This window comes from Camelus dromedarius, chromosome 1 (genome assembly GCF_036321535.1).
Source record: "Camelus dromedarius isolate mCamDro1 chromosome 1, mCamDro1.pat, whole genome shotgun sequence".
Classification (NCBI taxonomy): Eukaryota; Metazoa; Chordata; class Mammalia; order Artiodactyla; family Camelidae; genus Camelus; species Camelus dromedarius.
In genome coordinates this window covers 71159674-71187669 of record NC_087436.1, presented here as the reverse complement: position 1 = coordinate 71187669, position 27996 = coordinate 71159674, and the positions used below count along the sequence as shown (strand labels likewise).

The 27996-nt window shown below is 38.1% G+C and overlaps 1 protein-coding gene across 1 annotated transcript in view; it reads left to right on the top strand.

Annotated features, from left to right (window-relative positions):
- Positions 1 to 27996, top strand: part of ADAMTS3 (ADAM metallopeptidase with thrombospondin type 1 motif 3) — a 241526-nt gene that overhangs the window by 201389 nt on the left and 12141 nt on the right. Inside the window, exons 6-19 of the mRNA XM_010982707.3 lie at positions 1860 to 1943; positions 3819 to 3975; positions 4724 to 4829; positions 5232 to 5375; positions 6014 to 6146; positions 7649 to 7762; positions 9934 to 10079; positions 11416 to 11591; positions 12771 to 12904; positions 13687 to 13810; positions 17169 to 17249; positions 19105 to 19268; positions 24747 to 24912; positions 27387 to 27519. Of these exons, the coding sequence (XP_010981009.1) occupies positions 1860 to 1943; positions 3819 to 3975; positions 4724 to 4829; positions 5232 to 5375; positions 6014 to 6146; positions 7649 to 7762; positions 9934 to 10079; positions 11416 to 11591; positions 12771 to 12904; positions 13687 to 13810; positions 17169 to 17249; positions 19105 to 19268; positions 24747 to 24912; positions 27387 to 27519 (1862 nt within the window). The remainder of the gene's footprint in view (positions 1 to 1859; positions 1944 to 3818; positions 3976 to 4723; positions 4830 to 5231; positions 5376 to 6013; positions 6147 to 7648; positions 7763 to 9933; positions 10080 to 11415; positions 11592 to 12770; positions 12905 to 13686; positions 13811 to 17168; positions 17250 to 19104; positions 19269 to 24746; positions 24913 to 27386; positions 27520 to 27996) is intronic.

The following is a 27996-nucleotide window of genomic DNA, read 5'->3' as shown; positions in this document are numbered from 1 at the left end:
TTCAAGGATTTCTTTTTCTTAGACCATCCTATTAACCTTGAATTATATTTCTTTTTAAAGCTTCTCTTCATAAGACTGTACCTATCTTTCTTCTGTAGGTTATAAATTTGCTGTGCCTTCTGTCCAAACCTCCTGGATCTCAAGTTGAATTGCTGTTGATTTTCCATCCTTCTTTTAATTATTGTGACAAATGTTGGTTCCCTGTTCCTGAGAACAGCTAAGAACTTTGAAATCTAGCCAGATAACTCCACCTTTCCCATTTCTGCTAGCATTTGCCAACTAACTAAGCAATCTTTATTCACAGTGATTTTGCACTAGCATAACCAGAGGGTATAAGCCTACTTTATATTCATACCCGCCAATAATTTACCATGTGTTTTTGCATGTCAGCTAATCTCTGTGGTCTTTATCTTTATCATCTGTGTAAATCTGTGTTGGACTATGATCTCTGAGGTTGCCTAAGTTCTAATATCTGATTCTAAAGTATACCAAATCACTTGGAGAAATTTTAATTTAACATTTAAAACTAAGTAAAAAGCAGTGACTCAACTTTGACCTTCTGAGCTATACCCAGGATGATATTCATATTATGTGTACTTAGCAATTCAAATATTGAAGGATTTCTATACTGTAGGATTTCTAAATAACTGTTGCCTCAGCTGCCCCACTCCTGGGCAGGGTGGGGAGGGCCAGTGGGAGGGCCACCCTGTTACTGGCCCACAGATAGACCACCACAGCTCCTGTACACTGGCTCCATTTCCAAGGGCACCCCAACTAGACATAGCACCCCCAGTGGTGAGGGGGCACTCAGGAAGACATCTTGCCCTTTTCCTCCACATGGTTGCAGCCACTCACGGCTGGCACATGCTTGAGCATAGTCACCCTCTTGTGGTTGCTTGTTGTGGTTGATGAATGTTCTGTGTGGACTGTAGTACATGTGGACTCCTAATGTTGCAGGAGAATAGGACACGAGAATCCCTGGAATGTGTCCCAACAAGTGACGGTCCTTGGCTTCTCGCAGGAAAGAATTCAAGTGCATGCCGAAGTAGAGTGAAAGTAGGTTTATTCAGGCAGATACACTCTCCATAGGCAGTATGCGGGCCATTTCAAGGGGCAAGAGGTGGCCCCAGGGCCACCAGGGGTCTTCCTGGAAACTGAGAGCAGTTTAGGAGACACACACTCCATAGACAGAGGGCTGGCCATCTCCAAAGGCAAGAGAGAGAGTGACCTTGAGGTGTGGGGTGGTTAGTTTTTATAAGCTCAGTAATTTCATATGCTAACAAGCCGGGGGAGTATTCCAACTACTTTCAGGAAGGGGTGGGGATTCCCAGGAATTGGGCCACTGTCCACTTTTTGGGCTTTTATGGTTAGCCTCAAACTGTCATGGCACCTGTGGGAGTGTCATTTACCATGCTAATATGTTAGAATAAGTGTATAATGAAGCTCAAGGTCTACTGGAAGTCACATCTTCTGCCATCTTGGGCCTAGTTGGGTTTTAACCAGTTTACGTCCTGTTCTCAATGGCTGTGTCATTCTTTCAATGGTTGTGCCCTAACCCCTTCCCTCCTGTCTCATTAATGCTATAGTGGTTTAGTGAAGTCCTTTTAAAGTATATTCTCTTTGTTCATGGTACTGTGGGCTTTACAAAATCAGCAATTCACATAACCAAGAATTACTCTTAAGTTAACAGTAAATGATTTCATTTCATTTTCATTCATTTTCATTCAGTTTAAACTAAATTTTTAAACAGTGACTTGACTCCAGTATTTGGAATTGCATGGCTGAGCCCTGAAATGTTGTGCATCCTATGACATCCTTCATATTGCCTTTCTCCTAGTTACTATCTGCTTTGTTTCTAGGTGAATGAAATTTACCACGATGAGTCGCTCGGAGTGCATATAAATGTGGTCCTGGTGCGAATGATAATGCTGGGTTACACAAAGGTAAAATGTGAATGATGAACATTAAAGATGGGGTTAGCAAACATTAGCTTACCAAAGCCATACCTGACCTGTGGCATAGATATGTCTCACATAGACCTCGGTTGCTCTGAACTGATGGAGAGAAACCGCCACAATGAACTGAGCTCTCTAAATTAGAGCAGATGATGAATGATTTTGGGGTTGGTACCGTTTGCTTTGTTTACCTCTGTCTAATGGAGTTGGAGGTAATTATCCTGGTTTTAGGCATGACTGCAGGGATATAATGAATGGATACTGTTGTAAGGAAAGAGAATTCCCTTAGTTCATCATCATCATCATCAAATTTATGATTCATTTATGAATTCAAAACATCTGTATTTAGTACCTACTGTATGTCAGGTGCTTTCTAGGTGCTGCTTCAAAAATATTAGTGAAGCAAAAGAACAGAGATCCTTACCCTCCCATGATTTGTTAAAAACCGTATTGTACATGCATATCTTTCCAGTTAAGAAAAGTGAAGCACACAGTGAATTTTTTTTTAATTTATAAAGTGTTTAATCTTTTTGAAAACAAGACGTTGGGTCAAAATGTATATCATAGGCATTTTATGGAATGTAAATTTAGCTGGCTTTAAAATGGTACTAGATGTGTCCCTGTCCTTGGAAATAATGGAATAGACGTAATAGTCTCTCCCTTTGAGGAGAAAATACAGGGGGAGTGACTAACTGGCAACTTTCTTGATGTTCAAAATTACATTCACCCCTCCCATAATTAATCCTCCTGATTATGGAACACTAGTGAAATTATGTATTTAGCAAGCAGGAAAATTTCCATGTGGTTTCATTTCATTATGTATTAAAATTTACCATTTTCTGATGAGAGGGTGTCTTTGATCTTTAGTTTATCCACCAACCTGACCTACTTTGTGTCTCCAATACTGAATGCAAGTCAACTCCAGCTGGAGACGTTAACAGCCTTCAATTGGTTGTTAAATCATTTGTTTGGAGAAGTAAGTGATCAGCATATAACAAATCAAGCTTTTTTTTTTTTTTTTGAGATTAAGAATGTAAACACTGATAACAACATTTGCTGAAATGTAACAAAATTCTCAAGCCTGTCAGCCAAGTAGGGACTGATTTGGGATTCCAAGTTCAGTTTCTCATTCCATCAGAACTACTCTGGGAAGTGTGGCTCCTGGGCTCTTAAAGGATGGGCCCTTTCCCTCTGAACTTTTAACTCCTGACCATAATGGGATAGTAGCAGCATTCCAAGGAATGTCAATCCATCTCTCAGAACTGAAAAATCAGAGTATATCCCTCTTCACTGAGGTGAGGTAAAAAAAATGGTAGTTTTCTTTCAGTGTGAAGTTTATATAATTTGACTGTTCTTCATAAATGAAGTTTTGACCAGCTTTGCCAGCTCATTGAAATACTTACATTTTTCCCATATGGACTGAAAAAAAAATTGAAACTGAAGATCTTTCACTTTAACATCTCTGGAAAAAAAGTCTCATGCCCCAATCTTTCCCTCTGTCCTCTATTTTTGTTCTTAATATTTATGAAACTGAAAATCTCAGCTGAATCAGGAATTCATACCAGAATTTTTACCCAATTCATTAATATTGAATTGCTTCACAATAGCACATCTCAGTATCACATATTTCCACCAAATGTAATGTCAGTCACCTTTCACCCAGGTAATACTGATCATCATAAAGGTATCCCTCATGGGCATTTAGAATTTCCAAGTGAAAGTGGATATCTAAAAAAGCCCCCAATAATATTATTGTACATTATTTACTTACTGTAATCCCAATCATTAACTTCCCAGGGAAAGTTATTAAAAGCAGCCTTGGGGAGATGCTGCGTATGTCCTTATCATGTTGTTCCCTCCTAGTCCATCAGCCTCATAGAAAGGGGAAATCCATCCAGGAGCTTGGAGAACGTGTGCCGCTGGGCTTGCCAACAACAAAAATCTGATCCCAATCACTCTGAACACCATGATCATGCAATTTTCCTAACCAGGCAAGACTTTGGACCTGCTGGAATGCAAGGTATTTCCATTAATATGTAGAAGAAAAACTTAAGGGCATGACTTTTCAAAAGTAATCCTAAATCAGGGAGTTTGTTCAAATGTCCAACTCCCCACCACCACTTTCTACCATGCCCCAGCCAAGCATAGATTTTCTTTCTATTGCTTCCAGTGACTTCTGTGGAATTCAGCACGTTAAATGCCACTTAAATCCCATAATAAATGGCACTTGCCTCTACAATAATGGGTGTGCATGTGGGTTATGGAGGGGATGCTATAAAATGCAGTGTGATTTCCACGAACGGCTGGGAACGGGAGGGGCGATGCCATGAGAAACGTCTGCTGCCAAAGGCCTTTCTTCCCAAGTCAGTTTACATTTATCTAATAAATTCTGATGCTGACTTTGGGAAAAAGTAGACTGACAATTTTCTTTTCAGCATTGATGGAATTTCTGGCTCCCTTCATCAGGACTGTGATACGAAAGACCATTCACTACGGCAGGGAGACAGAGCTTAGTTGGTGGGCAGAACAGAATGCTAACCCCAGGCAGTCCTTTCCCTTAGGAAGGGAGAAAATGCAGACCGAGTGAATCTTTTTAGAGCCCGTTACCTGTGGCTTTTCCCCGAGACTGTGGCACAATGCTAGCAGTGAAACAATTCTGCCTCTGTTTCCTGAAAAGCTTCCCCCCTACACCCAGGCAAAGGTCCAGGAGTAATTCTTAATGGGTTTTCTCATAAAACGAAAATAAAAGTAATTGTTATTCTCTACAGGATATGCTCCAGTCACAGGCATGTGTCATCCAGTGAGAAGCTGTACCCTGAATCATGAGGATGGTTTTTCATCTGCTTTTGTTGTAGCCCATGAAACTGGCCATGTGTAAGTCACTGTTGACAGCTATAAAGAGGAAAAAAAAAGAAAGAAAGAAAGGTCTTTTCTTCCCTGCTTCTCTTGGTATTGTTCACACTTTGGGCAGAGTGCTCGCCAGCATGCTACTCTCGTCCCTTGCCAAGTGAGAGGAGCTGACAGCGGCGGAGGGATCACGCGCTGCAACTAAATGAGTGACTCTGGCTTGCAGAGACACTCCCAGGCTTTTCGTAACTATCTAATGAGAAAGGCATTTCTGTCAGATTTCTCTCCATTTCCCAGTTTCTGGGACTCATCCACAAAAGCCACATTGACGTAAAAAATACCTGTTCCTGGTACTTAATTTCAAAACAGAAATTACGCACTTGGCCCATATGATGATTCTTAGCAGTAGCGTGTCACTTTGCATTCCAGGTTGGGAATGGAGCACGATGGACAAGGCAACAGGTGTGGTGATGAGACCGCAATGGGGAGTGTCATGGCTCCCTTGGTGCAAGCTGCGTTTCATCGTTACCACTGGTCCCGGTGCAGTGGCCAAGAACTGAAAAGATACATCCAGTAGGTCCTTCTGCATGTCATGGGAGCGTTATAGCAGAAATACAGACGTAAAACAGGCTCTTAGGAACTAGGTCATAACAGAGCTCCCAGTGAATGGAAACTGTTGTTCATGATAAACATTTTCTTGTGACTCAGCTTTGGGCACAGTGATTCCATAATGTAATTGCACTATTTTAAGCCATCAGCCTAGAATCTAAGTGAATTTTTAATCTGTGCTTTCCTTTTAGTAAATTCTTTATGGAATCTGTGACTAATGATCAAAGTTGATGTGAGGAGGAGGAACGAATGGTCACGTAATGCCTGCAGGGTATACCACCTACATCCTGTAGCCTATATACCATATAGGTGTCAGGATCTGCCCTGCCACACCATGTGGGAGTTCAGCTAGGGACACGAATAAGGTTGTCCTGGTTCTACTGCGTTTCTAAGTATGCTTGGCTTATTTTCCTGGGATGAATGAAGACGAATGGCCTTTTTCTAAACAGAACTGAAACCAAAAACCTTGAAAGATGTGGCTTTGTCACTGTGCTCTGTGATCTGATGAAATTCCAGAGTATGTAACCTAAGAATACTTTTTCATTAGAGCATGATTACAAAAAACAAACACTTAACAATGCACAATATTTTCCTTCCTACAGCTCCTATGACTGTCTCCTTGATGACCCTTTTGAACATGACTGGCCCAAACTCCCAGAACTTCCTGGAATCAATTATTCTATGGATGAGCAATGTCGTTTTGACTTTGGGGTTGGTTATAAAATGTGCACTGCGGTATGTTACTCACAGTCAATTTAGATTTTGCATCTTGAAATCCATTTGTGTAGTTCCTGTTTGGTGAGCTCTCCAGACTCACTGGTGCAAGACTGTCTACTGGTGGTTTTGTGTTTGCTATGTCACTACCTGCTAAAGCTAAGCTTTAAATATACTATCTTATTTAATCCTTGTGATAGGCTAGAAGGGAGTTGGGATACTTTTATTTTACGGATGATAAAGCCAGGACTTACAGCGATTAAGCAACTTGCTTAAGTCACACATCTGGTAAACAAGGGCTTTTTATATGTTGGAGCAAGCTCTATATGAAAAAAGGATATTTCATCGAAAGAAGTTGATCTGCTGTTTTAAATGCTCCACACGCAGATACATACAACTGTTTGGTCTGGAAGGCATACGCTGTCCGCTCCTAATTACCTGCACTAGTGTTTAGACCTGAGAATTCTAAAGCGTTGGCGCCATTTTTGTGGAAATGTACAATTTCTGCATTAGGTTATAGGAATTAGAACAAAAAACCCAGGTTCAAAATGAGTACTAATTTTATTAAAAAAAAAAAAAAGCTATGACCATAAGGCTGTATGCAGATAATTAGTGGTGTAGACAATGGATATATGGGTAAACTGGTGCTTGATATCTGTATTTTAAAATCTATCTAAAGAATGATAAGATGTTTACCATTAGAAAGAGAGTAGGTGAGAAAAAAGTACACACATTTGGTTATGATAATGTAGCGTTTTAGGAAAATAAAAAACATTCTTAAGAGTGAGAAAGCTAAGATTCTGGTCTGGCTCTGTAACTGCCTTACTTGTATCCATCACCATAGTCTTTCTTTGTAACCCATATTTCTCAGCCACAGATAGTTACCAGGATCAAATATATGGAAAGTACTTTATAAACCACATGAATGTATTGTGATGTTTTGTTAACACCTGGAATACATCATCTCACGTAGAAAATTTGACAAATGTTTTCGGCTTTAAGTTGGCTCACTAGGATGGGCATTTTTATTATTTATATCTGACCAGGTCATACCCACAGGGATAAAGAGAAGCCATTTGATAGCTTCAGAGCCACCAAACCATTATAATGTTTTCATATTTAATGTTCATAATAATTTCTCTTTTTAAAAATGTTTAATTTTAATATTTCTATGATTTTTAAATATTTATTTTGTCTTAGTTGCCAACTTATAGAAAATCTGCATGCTAATTCTCTTTAAAATCCCAATACTGTTTCTTTGAAAACCATAAGATAGAAATAGTGTGCAGAATATTAAAAGTCATCTAGAGAATCATTGATTATCATTGTTATTTTAGAAAAGCAGAATAAAAGTACCCTACACTTGAATTCTGAGGTGGTGGTGGTTTTTGTTCTTTTCCTTCCCATGCCACAACTTTGACTGTTGACTTGGAATTAAACTGTCCAAGGAAACCGTAGAGCAGCTGTGGTTGGTACGAGTCATGCCATCTGTACGTCCCTGAGAGTTTGCTTCTTTCTTCCAGTTCCGAACCTTTGACCCATGTAAACAGCTTTGGTGTAGCCATCCGGATAACCCCTACTTTTGTAAGACCAAAAAAGGACCCCCACTTGATGGGACCGAATGTGCTGCTGGAAAAGTGAGTGTAATCTGTTTATACAATGAAGATGTTAGACACGTTGCATGATAATCATCTTTTTTTTTTAACATTTTATATTGATTTATAATCATTTTACAATGTTGTGTCAAATTCCAGTGCAGAGCACAATTTTTCAGTTATACGTGAACATATATATATTCATTGTCACATTTTTTTCTCTGTGAGCTACCATAAGGATAATCATCTTTAAAATGACATGCATGGACACTTTTTAAGAAAACCACAGTACCTCACGTTTCATCGTGGTACTGTGTTAACATCGTGCACTATGTCCCGCGGCCGCTAGGACAAGTCACCATAGACTCAGCGGCGTAAAACAACGGGAAATTATCTCTCCGTCCTGGGGGCTGGAAGAACAAAGTCAGTTTCACTGAGCTGAAATCAGTGTGCAGTCAGGATGGTACTCCCTCCAGAGGGTCTAGTCGCGAATCTGTTCTTGGCTGTTCCAGCCTCTGTGTCTGCCTGAAGGCCGTGACATGGGGCTGCACCACTCTGACCTCTGACTTTGGGGCCACACTGCTCGCTTCTCTCCTGCGTGCACATTTCCCTCTGCCCCTCTCTTATAAGCGTACATATGATGGCATTTAGGGTCCACCTGCATATCCATCTAAAAATCCTTATTTAATTACGTCTGCAAAAACTGTTTTTCAAACAGGGTAACATTTACAGATTTCAGGGATGAGGACCTGACATCTTTGGGACCACCATTCAGCCCACGAATTATAGGCTAAGCAGCAGCAGCTCAGCAGAGTATCTGGGCCCCTGCTAATGGGATTTGATGTACTGGCTGGCACCCCCACTCCTTGTGAAAGTTGTCCAGAAATCAAGTCATGTGAACGTATACAGGAGATTTGGCCTTGCTCCTTGGGGAAGGATGCCCAGAAGGTTTCAATCTCAACTTGTGTAGTGAGGATTGAATGCTCAGATACTGGCCAAGTGCCAAGCTACAGCACTCATGAGGGGAAAGATCACAAAACCCAAAACAAAGGCATGTTAAGAACTCAAGTTGAAGAGCCTTGACTAGTTTGGAAATAAGATATTGTAGATGGGACCAAAACCTGGCAAAGAAGATTTATATAGCTTTTAGTGCTTTTAAAGCCCTTTAAAGCTCTATTTTGAATGTGTATACACTGTACTTTCTATAAGAATTACAAGCATCATCATCATAATAAAACCCGCCATTATTCATGTTTAAACTATGTTAGGCACTCTGCTAGACACATTACATGCGGCGTGTCGCATTCGGTATTACAAACCTGTGACCGAAGAAACAAAGGCAGCTATGAGTTGATTCGTTTTTGCTGTATGAAAAAGATATCCTGTGAGCCAACTCCGCACATCTAACTTCCCTACATATATTTGTGTTCTGTTTAAATTTACCGAAGTTGAGTTTGAAGAAACACTTTCACTGTGTGTAGGATGAAAAAAACAAGTCCAGATGTCGGGAAGGAGAAGAACCAGCAGCTTCTGAGCATCTGCTGTATGCTGGGCCCACTCAGCTCTCAGCCTCTGCAGTGTCTGGGTTTTAGTATTCCCACTTAGACTTCTGGTCAGGGGGTCCTTATGCTACTCATGAGCCTTTCCAGTTCCCAGTTTTCCTCATCTGAAAGGGAAAGATAATCTGTCTGCCCTATCTATTGCTCAGAATCATTGTGAAGGGAGATTTCAAAAACTACATACAAGTGTTTTGCAGCATGTTATGATAATTATTTTCTAAGTTAAGGCATATAGTTTCCTGTCATTATTTGAAAGGGGAGCATATCATCCTTAAAAAATAAAACTCCAATACTATAAATAGGAGGGATGAAGGACAGACTAGCACCTGCTGGCAGGTCAGGTGCTCGGAGCATCCTTACTTAACCAGTAAGATGATGATATTTGATACTCACTGGTCTATGGGTCATTTAAAAACTTGTCTGAGTGAATGTTATTTTCTCATTTTACTCATAGACTTAACATATGCAAGTCTAAATTACCCTGTGTATAGGGCACCTTGTTGTTGTAAGTGCTTTGGGATCATTTAAAATGCATTTTCACTTGAAAAAGAAAAAAAAAAGACAAGAAGTGAAGTTCTCCACCTGGGGTCCTTGTGTAACAGCTTCGGCTCTAGCACATGCGTGATCCCTGATTGCTTCTTGTCCTTTCCTCAGTGGTGCTATAAGGGTCACTGCATGTGGAAGAACGCCAATCAACAAAAACAAGATGGCAACTGGGGATCATGGACCAAATTTGGCTCCTGTTCCCGGACGTGTGGAACTGGTGTTCGCTTCAGAACACGCCAGTGCAATAATCCAATGTGAGTACAACTCCTGTCGTTCAGGTTATTTGGGGCGAGACCAGAAAATGCTTCAATGTTATGTTATTAATAATCTGTTTCGTGAAGTACCTGTAAAAGACAGACCATAAAAACTAAGGGTTTAAGTGTCTATTTGGGGTAGATCCCTATTTATCAGTCTAATGAAGAGTAGTCCTTAGTTAAGATTAGAGATTTTTGAAGAAATTGTTGTTTGGGAGAATTACGGAGCGAGCCGGGAAAGGGGATCACTGCGCCCTTAGGCCCTGGGCTCCGAGGCTGTGAGTCCCGCTGTAGGAAGCACAGGCTGTTGGCAGGAGCAGCCCGGCCACAGTGGCTCCCTCACTTCAGAGTTCGGAGTAGAGCTTCAGAGGTGGGCGGCAGGAAGATGGGGAAAGAAGGCCAGGGAACTGTTGGGGGCAAAGTTATCCATTAGTTCACTTGAATAACTTTTTTGAATCCCTGTTGTGCACTCAGCAACCCTTATTTAACTGGAACATCAGACTTAGGACATTCTTCCTTGTCTAGGGTTAACATGTGAGTACCCATTTTCTTTGGCCACAGGATGGCTCTGAGCCTGTCTTTTATAAAGACTGAGTGTGACATTCAAGTCTTCGTGGGGAGGGATGGTGGTAGCATTTGTAGAAGCAACAAACACAAAAATCACGGAAGTAAGAGCAGCTAAGTTTCACTATGAGCCACACTCTGTTCTAAGTGTTTTAAACATGCTAACCCATTTAATCCTCCCGGTTTTTCTCTAAGGAAGAGAGGATTATGGTCTGCATGGTGCGTGTTAGGAAAGGGAGGCATGGAGCTGTGATCAGTGTTTCTTTGTGTTGCGTCTGCATGTTTTATATGTGAGAGAAAATATAATTTTTCTGAGACCATATGCCTCTTCTTGTTTCTTTTTTGTTTTAGATTTGTTTTTTGTTTTGTTTTGCTTTTTGGTTTTGGGGTTTTCGTTGTTGTTGTTATTAGTGGGAGTACCAGGGGTTGAACCCAGGACCTCATGCATGCTAAGCACATGCTCTACCACTGAGCGATATCCTCCCCCCTGTTTTTTGTTGCTTTATATACCGCCATGCAGTTAAAATATATTGTTTGAAAATAATACTGTTTTAAAATATACTGATTCAAGTTGAGTTTGGGGATTCTTTCTGTCACCCGCCTGGCAGGGAGAGGATAGTGCGTTTGGAAAGGAAAGCTTAGGAAGTATGAGTTCATTCACTCTGTGCTGGCAGCTCAGAAGCTCTGGCTTTGTGCCCTCCAGCCCTGTGTCTGCAAGCTTCAACTGCTGGACAGAGCCAAAAGGCCTCTTTCAATATTGTCTTTTCTTTAGGCCCATCAATGGTGGTCAGGACTGTCCTGGTGTTAATTTTGAGTACCAGCTTTGTAATACAGAAGAATGCCAAAAGCACTTTGAGGACTTCAGAGCACAGCAGTGCCAGCAGCGTAACTCCCACTTCGAATACCAGAATACCAAACACCACTGGTTGCCGTATGAACACCCCGACTGTGAGTAGTAGACGCCCGCGCTTTTCCTGCTGTGTGGATGGTGACTTAGAGCTTAAGCTTTGTCAACACCGATCCCTCGGACTCTTGATCCCTGCTTGGTAACTTAGAAAACTTGGTGCTTATGGGGGTAAGTCCTCCTGGGTTTCCAAGAATCGGGCTAACACACGCCTTTCTCTGGTGAGGTGAGAATTATGGAATAGTTCCTGGCAAGCAGCACCACCACCGTCACTCCTGAAAAGACGAGTGGAAAGCAACTCCTGTGAGAGATGTTGAGTTTTCCGGTGCAGCTGGAATCCCTCCTCTAGGAGACGCTTCTGGAATATTGTGGTCTTTCCTTTCTGAATAAATAGAGGAGGATATAGTTATTTTACAACTGAGTCAGGAACAAGAAAAAGACCATTATTGAATAACAACAGGCACTTCATGACCTTTTACTTTTGTACTGTACGCTAGTTATTAAGAAATGCACGTGGAAATCCCCTTGTCATGTTTCACTTCTTTCCCCTGAATTTTCGGTGAAATCTGTTCAGATGGGACCTTCTTGACACATTTCTTAGTTAAGTGAATAAAAATGAGTATTCACGGCATTATTGTGTGATGTAAGACACTGCAGAGTTCAGTTGAAAAACTGTTTTAAAGGAGAGATGCGTATGTGTAGGAATTCGAAGTTGCAGTGCATTACTCTGACTTATTTTGGTGAAGTGAGTCACATAAATTACATTAGATTTAATTAATGAGATCCTATAAGAGGCAAAAAGTATACTAGGCCATTGGGTTAAGCGAAAGAGAAACCCTTTTCAGTGCTTTAAGTGTCACTAAAATGAAATTGATTCTGAGTGGACGTTCATTGAACAGCTGTGGTTCAATCTAGGGTAGCCGTACACCCTGGTTGCTTGGGACAGTCTCAGTTTATACCTGTTATCCCTGTGTAGTTATTAATAGAGCCCCTTTTCACTAGCAAAATCACCCTAGGTTAGATGTCAAATTGTAGGGTCACCCTGGTTAAAACAAATATGCCAAAGATGCATACTTTCCCCTACTGCTTATTTTATCTACTGACACGGTGTTTTGTTTTCAGGAAACCACATTGAAAGTGTATATTTTAAAACTAATGTAAACTGTACTGTTCAACTATACCATTTTATATAAGTAGTTGACTTAACCGTCCATCTTATGCAGCCAAGAAAAGATGCCACCTTTACTGTCAATCCAAGGAGACTGGAGATGTTGCTTATATGAAGCAGCTGGTGCACGATGGAACGCGCTGTTCCTACAAAGACCCGTACAGCATATGTGTGCGAGGAGAGTGCGTGGTGAGTTCAAATCGCTCCCCCAAAGCTTCACACAGTGTCATACATTCTACCTTTCCTCTCATTCATCTGTGTATTTTCAAAAAATTTTTAACGCTTTCTTACTAAGATCACAATACAGTGAGAATCTATAGATAATTCAGTAGCTAAATTCGGAAGAAATTGCACTTAATAAAATCAAACTTTAGTCACTGGCAAAATCAAGATGTAAATAGTTTTCCTAATTTCCAGCAGATGCTTGTAGGGGTGGGGGAGGGTAGTTACTCGGATGCCTCGCGGCCGGGAGTAAGGCGTGGGAACCGTGCTTTTGCTCTGACTACTTTATAGTAGCCATCCGCCAGTATAGTCCTAAGTCTTTTTTTTTTTTTTTAATTCAGTGCCAGATGTGTTTTATCTTTTGTTTAAAAAGTAATGAAATCTTCTCTTTCTCCCTCTTTCGCATCCAGTTAATTCTAAGTTTAAACACTGAAATCCACATCACAACAAAAGTACAAGTACTTGAACTAAAATTTCCCTGAAAGTAGGGATGATTGACTGTGGATGCTGGGGGAAATATTTCATTAGCCTGTGGGAAATTTGTCCTTTGATACCCAGAGTACCAATCTTTTGGGTATATCGTGGCTCTTTAAGAGACTGAGTTATTAAAACCCAGAGTTAGAGTGGAAGTTTGGTGCAGGCTGCCTGACTGTGGGCTCGTGATAAAACAGATGGTGTATCATTCTCCCGTGTGCTGGCCTTTACTTGGCATATTAAAGTTAGCTGCATTTAAAACGTTCCCTCCACAGAAAGTGGGCTGTGATAAAGAAATCGGTTCTAACAAGGTTGAAGATAAGTGTGGTGTCTGCGGAGGAGATAATTCCCACTGTCGAACCGTAAAGGGGACCTTTACCAGAACACCCAGGAAGCTTGGTAAGATGAGGTGTCTCATGAACTTAATATCCTTCTCTATGATTTGCATTTTTGAGACTTCTCTTAGGAATGCAGCATTTTCTCTCTCTCTATAAAAAATTAGCTGCTGATTTACTTTCATTCAGATTACCTTTTTCGGCATTACCTAAGCAACTTTGACAGTTCCTACTCCATAGCATCTATGATGAAAAATTACCTACTAAATTTAAATAATGAACAAATAAAACCAATATCAATTATAGTAGTTACCTAAAATCCATGTTTTGTTTAATTTTGTATTTTTAATAAAATGCATTATGCCTAATTATTAGAATTGTTTATTCTGACTTTTCTGCTGCACATAAATTACTCATCAGAAGTTAAAAAAAATCATGAAACTTTAAATACAACTTTTAAAATATTACATTTATTTTGCTTCCTTTCTTCTTTTATTTTAAAAGTGAACAAGTTTATCCTGTTCATAAGTCTATTAATGTAAGGTCCATATTTCACATAATATTTAAAATTTTATATTAAACAAGTTTGAGGCATATACGACCAAAAAATAACCTGATATACAACTGCTTGTGTGTGTGAATTTCTGTGCTTGTTACACAGTCAGTGGCCTGGACTTAGGCATATGGTGAAGGTTCAACAGATGGAACCAAAGCAACAAATAGCATGCAAAATTATTAGTATTTTCATAATATTCAGCAGAATTTTCATAAAAGATTTAGATACAAACATTTATGAATGAATAACTTCTTAAGTTTATAACAAACATCATTCAGTTATTCATTAAGCATTTATTGGGCAAATGTTTCTGGGAATTCAACATTTAAAGATAAATTTAATGTGTTACTTCCCTTGAGAAGCCTCTTACATCATCCAAGATATAGTCTCTTAAGGAACGATAGAAAAAAGATAAAACAAAACAAAAACAACGAAAGATTTAGTTTACTCAGAGCACATTGACATGGTGGTAATTTTTCCTTGTAGAAAAAGAAAAGAAAGTATAAAAAAACTAGTCTTTATTCAAACAGAATAACTGTGTTAGTTCTTTTTACTCCCATTATACCCCAGCTACCCAACTGAAGCCATTTCCACACATACCAGCTTTGTTCCTTGATGTGTTGAGGAGGGCAGAGCTAGGTGACTGTGTTCTAATCTGTTTTCCTTAGGCATTCCCTACTCCCGTTACTAATGTCTTGGCTATTCCTGTGTGATAATTTACTATGCTTTCCATTTTGAAAACTGTTAAAAAGCAAATATTGCCATTTCTGGCTGATTATCTTATTTTAATAAAGCAAACAGAATTAGAATTATACACATATGGTTTTGGTGGAATAATGTGATTTTCTCCATCTTAATGTGAAATAATTTACCATGCTCTTTATTGCAGTTATGTGTTATTCTTTTAGGTGTAAAATAACTCGTTTTGTTTTATTTCCAGAGTAAACTCATATGAAGAAAATGGGTTTTGCCATATTTATCCATTCTATATTATGTGTAACATAAGGTAGTGATTTTTTTTCAGATACCTCAAAAATTATGCTAAACCTGTGAATCAAGGTCAGAAGAAGAGAAGAAAGCTTTAACCAGCCATACGGATTCAAACTGTTCAGAGATAATCTAGCATCCATTTCTTTGCACTAATGTTGTCATCACAGTTATTCAATAGACTAATTAACCTTTTCCAACAGGGAAAAATTTAAGCAAGAGGTGCCATAAAGAATTCAAGTTGCTGGAAAATGAAATCTGCAAGTATTCAACTTCAAATCCCCTATACCATTTCTCGTTCACGCTTGGTCTTACTTTCATTGACTATTAACAGTTTATTGGCATTAGCTAACTATTATCAATGCATTTTGACTTCAACATATAAAATTATGGAACGTATTTTCTATATTACCTGATAAAATCTACATAGCTTATAGTATAGTCAATTAAACAGCAAGACTTTGATAAACACGAACCCTTAACTAATTAAAGACATTCTGTTTAAGGGAAGACAAGAGGCGCCTTCACTTTACCCAAAGGAGCTCGTAATATTTCTCTTGCTGAAACAAGGGAAGCTAAAAATGTACTGGGTAAGTTGTAGCAAACTGCGGAAAGATGGGCATCCATGAATGGCACCAAGCTGTTTCCTGCACTTGGCATCTCAAGCATATTACTCTAGCTATTGGTACTCCAGCAAACATGGTACATTTCATAGACTGAATGTGACCCAGGCTCAGGTGCTGAAAACCCTGGCCCCAAAATGACCCCATCATTTAGAATAAATATTTAGAAAAGTTAGATAAATCTATCCATAGGTAAAAATTGTCCATATAGAAAAGACAGAAAACCCAGATTTCTTTCTGATTCCATCAGCAATTTTGTATTTACGACTCAATTTTCTGTCATTACTCATCTATAATAGATGAATTATATGTTTCATAATGTAATAAAGGTGTGAGTTGCATAATCTTCCTATATTCATTTATTTTTGATGGAAATGAGGGAAAACATCTTGTTTTCTCTGTTTGCCCTGACTATTGTTGCTTTATCGTTATGATCTTAATTCTAAATGATCTTAAGGTAATTTTTAGGATACGTGATAATACTAAGAAGGTTTGGCATTATAGGACAATGACTGTAATATCACTGATAACTGACTTTAAAACACAAGACAATTTATTAGGCAAGTTGGTTTTGTGATTTCTCAATTAGAAGGTTGAGCCTAGGGTGTATGTACCACATAACTTGCAGACATTTTTCCAACCAAATCTACACCAGATATTTTAAAACATTCCCAATTAAAACTTGTTTAAAGCCTTAAAATTAATTGCTGATCACATGATAAGTGAAAGCAACTCACTGATTTTTCTTTTGTAATTTCTTTAAAATAAGGCAGGCTTTGAAATATGAAGAGATTTCATTAATTAGAATTTTAGCTATCTCTGCTTACCACTTAGGCTTTTAAAATAATATATAAGCAGACAAAATATCTCAAGATATTCACCAACTAAGTGCACCAGAAATTGTACCCATTTGAAAGGATGGTTTAGAAAATTAAAATCACGTAGAAAGACACAGAAAAGTATAGAACTGTTGTTGACACAATTTGTAGGGTCAACACAAAATAAGTAACGAATGGGTTAGAAACAAGATTAACTTCTTTCCCTGTATTTAAGAATAAAAATTTTCCTCTGATCTCCTGCCAGATGTCACCAAAGCCACCAAAGCTTTGAGCTTAATTTCTGAAACTGCTTCTTCCAGTTTATGGATGCCCTCTTCTGCACTCAGGAGCAGTAAGAATGAAACAGTGCTCAACTAACCACGGTTGTTGCTTTTGTTCTCTCCTTTGCTTCCTCCAATATTTACTACACATGCAAAGGGTACCTTAAGATGTTTGATATACCCCCTGGTGCTAGACATGTGTTAATCCAAGAAGACGAGGCTACCCCTCATATTCTTGGTAAGTGATTCTGCCCACTGGCTCTGCTGTAACATGCACTTAAAATGAGAAATGTCAAAGAAATAATATAGATAGATAGATACCAAGATATATACATATATATCTATATATATCTATATATACATACATACATATATAGATATAGATATATATGTATATATCTTGGTATCTATCTATACGTAGGTGTGCAGGATTCAAAATTATTTACAAATGCATTATTCTGTAGTTTTTGTTGGTCGTTTCTCCCAACTGTTCCTTCTTTAAAACAAGAAATATTCAAAACTGGCGTTTTAATTTTTGGTGAGACCTGAGTTGGTTCATTATTGCATGAGGGAAAATATCATTTGGCAAGTTTGAATTTGCTCTGTATTAGGGGATGAGAAGAATAAAGATTTTAATAAAATGCACTAAATTAAGGAATAATATCAGAATCATTTGCCATATTTATGTTGGCAAATTCGTTCTGATATTTTGGTTGCTGTCATGCTGTGTGCCCCTTTCTACCTTTTTTAGTGCATTTTAAGTTCTTTGACTGAGCAGCAAGCACATCTGGATTTGACTAATCTCATGAAATTTTTCCTGATGTCTGTATGTGTCCAGTTTCTGACTGGCACATGCAGATCCATTTTCTGCATGTTTTCTGTTTATTATCTGCAAATTGTTCCTGTTTATAATTTCCAAAAAAAAGATTCTTTTCCTCTTTTATAAGAGGATCATGTAGAAATGTCACTGTAAAGGGGTTTATATTCAAAGTGAATGTAAAAATGTAAATGCAGCTTTCACATATTTCTTGAGCTATTAAAGCACTAAGAAGATTTCTGAAACTAACTCATCTGTCAAACCTATGAAAATTTATCGTAAATTATCTTTTTTAACATATGTAACTTTAAAAAATTGATTGTTTCATGGTGTTTCATAGACTTTTTCTTTTTAGAATGTAAAGTATATTCACTACCAGATTCCATAATAGCCTCGCTGTATAGCTGTAGTTCTTTCTCCAGTAATTGAAATGCCCTATTTTTTATTCTAGAATTTTTCTTTGGAAAAATTAGACTAGTTTAAAATCTCAAGAGAAACAAATGCATTTACCTAAAATTACTCATATTTTCTACACGTTGTCAGTAATGGTAATAACTTTTAAAATTTTATTTTCTAATTTATCAGTAAATGCTGATGCACCTCCAAAATTTAAAAGCCTGTTGGTTATTTTTTTATCCATTAGAGAAAACATTTTATTTTATAATACATAGTACATATATAATATATTGCAAGTTCTATCACCAGTAAAGAGCATTTCCTAGCTATATAAGTAGGAATTCTACTGTGGCCTTAGAATTTCACAATCATAAGGAATAGTGTTTGTTGGCCTAAACAGTAGTTCAACTATTTTGAGTACCTATAATATTTTGACTTAACTTGAAAGAGATACACAGTAAAAAAAAAAAAAAAAAAGACATTATGGTATACACTGTCCTAGTATAAATCATGTGTATTAATTGTTGTTGAAGTAACCATTATTTTAAAAATACTTCCAGCTTTCTGAGGAAATAGGATGAATAAATTAGAAACTGTTAACCCCTTTGGCAGTGTTTTCAAATGGGAATATTTGTTAATTTTTATCTCCTCTTCAACCATCTTGCCACTGTTTTTAACTAGTTAGCAATACTTCCTGAGAATTTTGAATGCCTAATGAAGGGAACGGGAAGGACATGGGAAAATAACTCTCATTTGGATTGCTTTGATGCTAATAAATATGGTCTTTCATTTATAGAAGGGTTTAGACTTACTATGGATCTTCAAAGCTGTAATATAAGAAAATAAAATGGATGCTGGTTACTCATTTTTCTTCCTTTAGCAATTAAGAATCAGGCCACAGGCCACTATATTTTAAATGGCAAAGGGGAGGAAGTCAGGTCGAAGACTTTCATAGATCTTGGCGTGGAATGGGATTATAACATTGAAGATGACATTGAAACGCTTCACACCGATGGACCCTTACATGACCCGGTTATTGTTTTGGTATGTGGCATTACAGGCTCGCTGTGTAGTTGGTTTAGCTAGTATTTTTTATAATTAATTTCTCTCAAAACATTTTTACCTTGAACACTGAATATTTAGATGCTTGTTTTTTATAATTCCATTCATCCTTTCCTTTTCATTCTCTGGGCAACTTTGTCATATATTTTATTACATATACATTATAAACCAAATAATTTAGTATTACGATTTTTGATTTTAGTAATCAGTTATCTTTAAAGAAAAGAAAAAATAGGTTTTTATATTTACTCACATGTTTACCATCTCTGATGCTCTTCATTTTTCCCTGTAAATCTGATTTTCTCTTTAGTATCATTACCTTCAATATAAAGAACTTCCTTTAGCGTTTCCTGTGGTTTGGGTGTGTGTGCCAGCAAATTATTCTCTCAGCTGTCAATTCTCTGAAAATATCTTTATTTCATCCTCATTCTTAAAAGATATCTTCCCTAGATATAAAATTTGGGGTGGCTAGTTTGGCTTATTTTTCTTTCAGCACTTTAAGGATTTTTTTCTGTTGTTGTAGGGAGTTCTGGGAATTTGGGAGCTGAGCTAGGAAATAGATATGACCATGAGATGGCAGTTGCACCCACACATATTATCCGGGTGACCTTAGCAGGTTGCCTGCAGGGCCACCATCAGGAAGGAGACAAGGGCGAGGGAACTCCTGGTTGGTAAGAGAGGGACTAGAGAAGGGGTTTTTGTATCTGGACGATGTCACTCAGCAGCACAGCGAGGAGACCCTGGGTCTGAGAGTTCCAAAAGGCAGCAGCAGCCACTTGGGGTCCTGAGAGCCACAAAGTCTTCTTTATAATTAGCAGATTTGGGGTTCAGTTTCTTAAGGATGTGCAAAGCAAGCAGACCCTAGATGGCTAGAAATCTACTTGTTTGGGTTACATTGAAAACAATTGGATGTGTGAAAATTTGAGTTTGGTGTCTGAGAGCTTTTGAGCTAATGGGTCTCAGCCTGCTGTGAATAAATAAATAGGGGCCAATGTACAGGAGCCATTTTTGACTCATTTATATAACATTTGTCTTCTAGAATCCATTATTCATGGTAAGAAGCCTGCCTCCTTTAGATTGCTGCTGGGCACATAATGTGTCAGTTTTCTCTGCCGCTTTTTTACAATTTTCTCCTTATCTTTTGGTTTTGTTTTGGTTTGTTTGTTTCATAGTCTGTGACATGCTTGGTTTGCATTGGTCTTTGTATGTATCCTGCTTGGGGTTCACCAAGCATCTTGGCTCTGTAGTTTGATATTTTTCACCAAATTGAGGTAAATTTTCCATTATGTCTTCAGATTTGTTTTATTTTTCCCCCCATCTCTCCTCTCTTCCTAGGACTCGTTTACATGTATGTTAAACCCGTGGACGTTGTTGCACAAACCTCAGACTTTGTTCATCCTTTTATCATCTTTTTCTTTTCTCTGTTCTTCAGACTGGATGATTTCTGTTACGCTGTGTTCAAGTTCGCTGACTGTCATCTATAAGTCTCCAGTCTGTCACTGAGCCCATCAAGTCATGTTTTCATATTGGATGGTGCACTTTTGTCGTCTAGAATTTCCACTTGGTTCTTTTTTGTAATTCCAATTCACTGCTGATATATCCATGTATTTTCGCTCATTATGTCCAACTTTTCCTCTGAGCCCTGGGTCTTCATGTTGTCTGCGTCTATGGGCTGCTTTTTTTTTCCTCTTGATTATGGTTCACATTTTCCTTCCTCTTACACTGTTGTTATTGCACACTGAACATTATGGATGATAAGTTATAGGGTATTTGGTTTATGCCTTCCTTAAAAGCATTAGGTTTTATTCTGGCTGGCAGTTAAGTTATTGTCAGCTCCTCATGACCCTTTGAGGCATAGTTTATTCTTTCTTAGGACTGGTTTCTTTCGGTTTTGTCGTTTTTCTTAATGCATGGCCTTTCTGGTGCCTCAAGTGAATCCCTGACGTGTGAGGGAGGCCGTAAGAAGGCCTAGTCCCTCGGCCCTGCCTGTCCTCATGTATCTCCGTCCTGCTCCCAGCCCTGCAGTGGCCACTCATTGGTAGATGGCGGGGTGTCTTGGCCTGGGCTTGCACAGACCAGCCCTCAGTCTAAGACCCATGCAGCTTTCTGGGCCACCCTCTGTGAAGCCCCCTTCTGTTTTCAGTGCCCTGCCCTGAAATTTCCAAATCCTGCCCTCCTCCGCCTCAGCTCAGTGGGGCTGATGTCTTGGTTTGGGCTCCTGCTCCCTGAGCCAGGGTCCAGACCTCACCCTGTCAGGAAGCCAAGACCTGGCATGTTTGTCTTCTCAAAGGGACCATTGTCCTTTGCCATGTTATCCATTGTAAGAAAAAGAAAATTCCTTCAAACATTCTATCCAGTTTTATTATTTTTAATATCAGGAAGGCACTTCTATTACTTCCTCATGGATGAAAGCAGAAGGTATCAACTTGATTTGAAAAATATTGTTAGATTTAGTATATCAATATTCATTGGATTATCTATACAAATATTATATTAATACAAAATCAAATCATCCCACTCAATTCCAAGTCTTTTTTTTTCCCTTTGAAAATTGCTTGTCTCTGGTAAAGTGTCTGTTCAAATCTTTTGCCTATTGTTAAAGTTGGTTGCTTTTTCTTTTGAGTTTTCAGAGTTCTTTATATACACTCTGTATAAGTCCTCTGTGAAATGTGATCTTCAAGTATTTTCTTCTAGGCTGTAGTTTCTTTTCCTTCTCCTAGTGGTGTCTTTCACAGAAAAAATATTTTAACTTTATTGAGGTCTCACTGATCAATTTTTTCCTTTTATGGATCAAGATTTTGATATTATATAAGACTTTTTTTTGCCTAATCCAGGGTCAAAATATTTTCTTCTTCTTTTATTTTTTTGGTAAGTTTCATAGTTTTACAGTTTATTTTCACCATTTTAAGTTTAAGAGCCACTTTAAGTTAATTTTTATATACATTTGTATGCATTAAGTTCTTAGTTTTGCACGTGGATGTTTATATGATATATTGCTGCATAACAGATTACCTCAAACTTGGTGGCTGAACGCAAGCAACATTATAATCTCATCGGTCCTCTGGGTCAGGTGTCTGGGAGTAGCTGGAATGGCCAGTTCTGGCTCAGGGCATCTCATGGGGTTGCTCTCTGCTGGGGTGTAGTCCCCTCAGGGCTCCACTGAGGAAAAACTGCTCATTTCCTAGCTCAGTCTCATGGCAGCTGAAAGGCCTTAGAAGATGGCTCCCAGGTGTCTCCAGGTGGTGGCTGGCAGGCCTCTGTTCCCCACTACGGTGGCCTCACCATGGGCTGATTCAGTGTCCTTATTGGCACATGAAAGCTAGCTTCCCAGAGTGAGTGATTCAAGGGACTGAGAAAGTGAGTGAGTACAACAGAAGGCAGTCCTTTTTAACTTCATCTTAGAGTGACATCCCTCCACGCCTGCTGCTGTTTGCTGGAAGCAAGCCACTGAGTCCAGCGCACACTGCAGGGGAGAAGAATCACTCTCCACTTAGCGAACAGGGAAGTGTCAAAGGATTTGTAGACACATTTTTAAAGCCACCACAATGTCCAGTACCACTTCTTGAAAAAACTATCCTTTCTCCCTTAAATTGCCTCTTCATCTATGTCAAAAATTAATTGTCCAAATTTATGTGGGCTTATTTCTGGACTCTCATTCTGTTCCGTAGGTTAGACAATTTTACAGGAAAACGTACATTAATCAGACTTTTTTAAAGGTTACTTTAAGTTTGAGTGACTGGCGCTCAGGAGCTCTATTTTTCTAGTATGTCATTGCACTACACGCTCTTCGGCAGCACAGGTGTCTGCCCTCAGCCCTGCTGCTTGACTGCCGGGACAGGATGCCTCAAGGCCGTGCCAGTGATAGTAGTGTGCCCCAGAGCCCCGGGGGCTGGAGACAGAAGGAAATGTGGAGCCAGGACAGGGGTTGTGGACAAGCAGTGCTCAGTTGCCATGACTTTTCTTTTCCTCTCTGAAAGACTGGAACCCCAGGCTTGGAGGCCTGGAGCATGGCGGTGAGGCCATCTGGGGCTGAAAGCTTAGACATCTGGCCACATATAAGGGCCACTGTAGGGGTTGGTGCTTGATTTTTAATGCTGTTTTAAAAACAAAGACTCAGGGAAAAAAAGAGATAGCAGAATGCAAATAACTAGATCCTTCACCTTAGCAGGTTTAGTATCAAACAAAGCTGTTTCTGGAAGTTTAGTTTAAAATACTAATGAATTGCATGTGTTTCTCCCTTTGTGTAATTGATCTAATCCTATAAAAGCTACATGAAAGTCAGTAAAAACTGGTTTTTAAAAAAGAGTGCTTTGCCCTAAAAAAGTAAAAATTAAAAAAAGGAAATGAGGGTATATTTGCAAAGTTTATGATAAAAAGAATTAATATCCCTGTTGCATGGATTATTTTAGGAAAAAAAGATATGTATGCAATAAAAAAAAAGAGAACTGACATGCACATGCATTGCAAAGTGGATAAAATACAAGTGACCAATAAACTTAGGAAAATTAAACTTCACTATTTATCAAATAACTAGCAGTTAAAACAACAATCTTTTGCCCATTCAGTTAACAAAGATGAAAATGATATAATTTGTAGTGCAGAGTGGGAGCATTTTCATATACTTACTATGAAAGTAATAATTGTTTTACCTGTTCTGAAGGGCCATTCACTGGTCTGTTGTAATAACTATAAAGAAGTGGTTTTACTTTTTAGCACACTAAGGAAAATTGGAAACTATCACAAAGGTGGGAATAAATTTTAATCAAAATGTAAGTGTTTATTTGTATGATTAAATGATGCACACTGTCTAGGATTAAACACTATGCTGACATTTAAAAATATGTTTTCAAAGAATATTCACTCTCTTAGGAAATGACACACAGTGTGTATGACCCATTAAGTGAAATAAGCAAGGCCACAAAAACATGTATGTACACACACACACACACACACACAAAGAGATAATAAGCAAATATCTTGAGAATATATCCCAAAACAATGAAAGTGACTTAGTTTTCTCTGGTTGAGTAGAATTATGGTTGATTTTTATTTTCTTTATATTTTTCCATTTTGTATTTTCTGGATGAAACATTATTATCTTTGTTATCATAACAAAACAGTTTATTTTAAAGAGTAATTTTTAAATACACTAAGGAGATAAAGAACTTGAGGAAATCTGTGGTGAATCTTACTGTAAGGTTATTATTTTCATAGTACAAAATTTTTCTTACCCCTCAGTATATGTATTTTTTAATGTTTTACGGTCAAAATATTTTATATATTTGTATTGTTTTCTTAAACAGGGCATACTTGTATTATAGAAAGAAAAATAGACTATGTTTGAAAACTACTTGAAAGTCTTCCAGTTTTAATAAGATACATATTCTGAAATATTTGTAATTTTTCGTTCAAACATAGCCCTCTCTCCGGTGACTTACATGTCTGTTCCGTGTGTGTCAGATCATACCTCAGGAGAACGAGACCCGCTCTAGCCTGACGTATAAGTACATCATCCACGAGGACTCCGCACCTACCATCAACAGCAACAACGTCATCCAGGAGGAGTTAGATACTTTTGAGTGGGCGTTGAAGAGCTGGTCTCAGTGTTCCAAACCCTGTGGTGGAGGTAACAGTTGAACACATTTGTTGTATTAAAATGTAATTCATATAAAAGCCAGTCTTCTTCCTTCTACCTTAAGGATTGTCTCTAATTGAGGCTACAATCTGAGAAACACCGAGCATAACAAAAACATAAAGACAAAGCATTTTTACTGAACTCAGCATCTACAGGGGATATGAATCCATTCATAACAAAGGTAGACCTTCTTAAAACCCCCCTGCCCTTTCCCCTGGGGTTCTTTTGTCTCGTATCACTGGAGTGGCACCCTTAAGCACTTTACTCTTCTCAAACTCTCCCAGATTCAGTGTCTTTTGGTTCTGGCCTTTCTTCTCCAATTTCGCTTTCCATGCCTATGCATTTCTTCTCTGATAGTGTTAATAATAAAAAAGCTCTTAGTTGCACTATGTACCAGATACAGCTTTAACTATTTTATATATTAATGCATGAATACTCACAATGGCTCTATGAGGTCAGTACTATTATCTCTACCGTACTGACGGGGAACTAAAGCACAGGGAAGGTGAATAATTTGTCCCAGCCATAAGATACAACACCAGGCAGGTCATCTGGCTTCTAAGTCCATGCACTGACTGCATTCTGCTGCCTCTCTGCTCTCTCTGGAGTATATCCATTAGTTCTCCTCAGAGTTTCTCAGTTTCTCCCATCATCCATTTCTCTAGTTCAGAACAACAAATGCTCCAGAATGGAGCTGGCCCAGAGAGGATTCTCTCACAATAATGATACTGAATAATTGACTACAAAAATTATTCATAGTAAGGAATGTCCAGGTAAATATTTCATGATTTTAATTTCAAGGATGTATTTCAAAAAAATTTTCTTCCCAGACGGGGCATCAAATATTTTCAGTTAATTGAAAATGACACTTTATTCATCATGAAATGCTTATTTAATTTGGATCCTCCCTTCTGCTGCATCGTCAATCCACTTGATCACAAGACTTATCAGATACACCTTTTCATACCTACCAGGTCTATTGCTCCCTCACCAGGCTTCCTTCACGACTTTGGCAGGGAAGATTACTGCAAAAGTCTCTTAACTAGTCAATTAATTTTGATTTTCTTCTCTTCTCTTATTTCCAGGATAGTCTTTCTTAAATGGATGGATGAATGAATGAATGAATGAATGAATAGAATTATATTGTTTCCCTGATTCAGATCCTTCAATCTCCTAATGTGTTACCCTAAAGATGCAACATAATTTATGTCATATTCTTGCCCAAAGTGAAAACCTGAATCTAATCATTAGAAGACAATTAAATAAACCCAAATTGTGGGATAGTTTACAGAACAACTGGCTTACATATCTCAAAAATATTAAAAGATAGAAAGAAGCTCAGACACTGTTCCTGATTAATTCCATGACAACTAAGTGCAGCTCATGGTCTGTGATTGGAAAAACATTCCTATAAAGAACATTTTAGGGATAATTGATAAATTTTGAATATGATCTGTGTATTAGATAATGGTATTAAATTTGTGTTAAATATTCTGAATTTAAGATTATATCGTGGTTATGTAAGAGAATGTGCTTGTTATGAGCTATATGCTGAGGTATTTTGAAGTGAAGGATCAGAATGCCAGCAACTTACTCTCAAATAGTTCAGGGACATTTTATATAATGTGTATATATTATGTATATTATATATTATAATTAATATATATCAAATATGGTGACATGGTAACACAAGGTTAATCTAGATGCAAGGCATACACATTTCATTGTGCTTTCCTTACAATGTTTTGTAGGTTTGAAATTTTTCAAAATTAAAAAGTATATTTTTTTTCTTTTTTTTTTTAAACATCCAAGTCAGTGCTTGGGAAGACCTTTAATAACTCCCTATGACCTTCTGTATGAAATCCAAACAGTTGTCTGGCACTCAAGGCTTTTAAGATGGGATCCTTTCCCATTTCCTACCCTCTTCAGCCATTCAAAGAGCCCTGCAGTTTCTGTATGTCATTTCCTTTGCTTGGAGTATTATTCTGCTTCATTCTCTTTGCCCAGTGCTACTTGAACTTCAAGGTTCTGCTCAGGGAAGTGCTGATATCAGCTTGTAAGCATTCTCTGGCCCTTCTCCAGCGAAGTTAGAGAGCGTCCCCTCTGTGCTCCTTTGGCGCCCTCTACAGTAAACTATTCACATAGCTCTCTCGAAGCCCACGTCTCTGGGTGTTGTCACCGCAGTTTTCATGTCTGTCTCTCACACTAGACTGTGCTTATCAGGGCCTAGTTCATTCACAAGTACGCAGTTGATTTTTAATACTTCATAATATTTATTAAATGTACATTAATAGGTAAGGATTTTTGTTTCTTTATTTTGCTTCTGGAACTTCAGCACCTAGAACAGTGCCTGCCTGATTGTATGATTCAGTAAATATTTGATGAATGAATGAATGAGTGAATGATCAAATATGTAACAGAATGAATAAGTGATTAAGTCAAAAGAAATGTATTTCCCTTCCCAGGTTTCCAGTACACTAAATACGGATGCCGGAGGAAAAGTGATAATAAAATGGTTCATCGCAGCTTCTGTGAGGCCAACAAAAAGCCGAAACCTATTAGAAGAATGTGCAATATTCAAGAGTGCACACACCCACTGTAAGTGTTTATTTTAACTATCATATCCCAAGGACAAAATAAAAAGGATTTAAATGACTTTAGCTCTTTTTAGTTTTAATTTGATTTTTAGTCAAAACTTAAACGTGTACCAGGTTTTACAATGCTCAGATCATTTCATGGGAATTATATAAAGCTGTAGTCCTCTGTTTTTTTAACCATATTTCTGCTTTTCAAAAACAACTACTTTTAGTATTTTTTATTGAAATATAGTATTTACAATATTGTATTAGTTTCAGGTATACAGCAAAGTGATTCAGTTACATATATTTTTTTCAGATTATTTTCTGTTATAGGTTATTACGAGATATTAAATAGTTCCCTGTGCTATACAGTAAATCCTTTTCACTTATCTATTTTGTATGTAGTTTGTATCTGTTAATCCCAAACTCCTAATTTATTTCTCGTCCCCTCTATTTTCTTGGTAACCGTAAGTTTGTTTTCTGTCTGTGAGTCTGT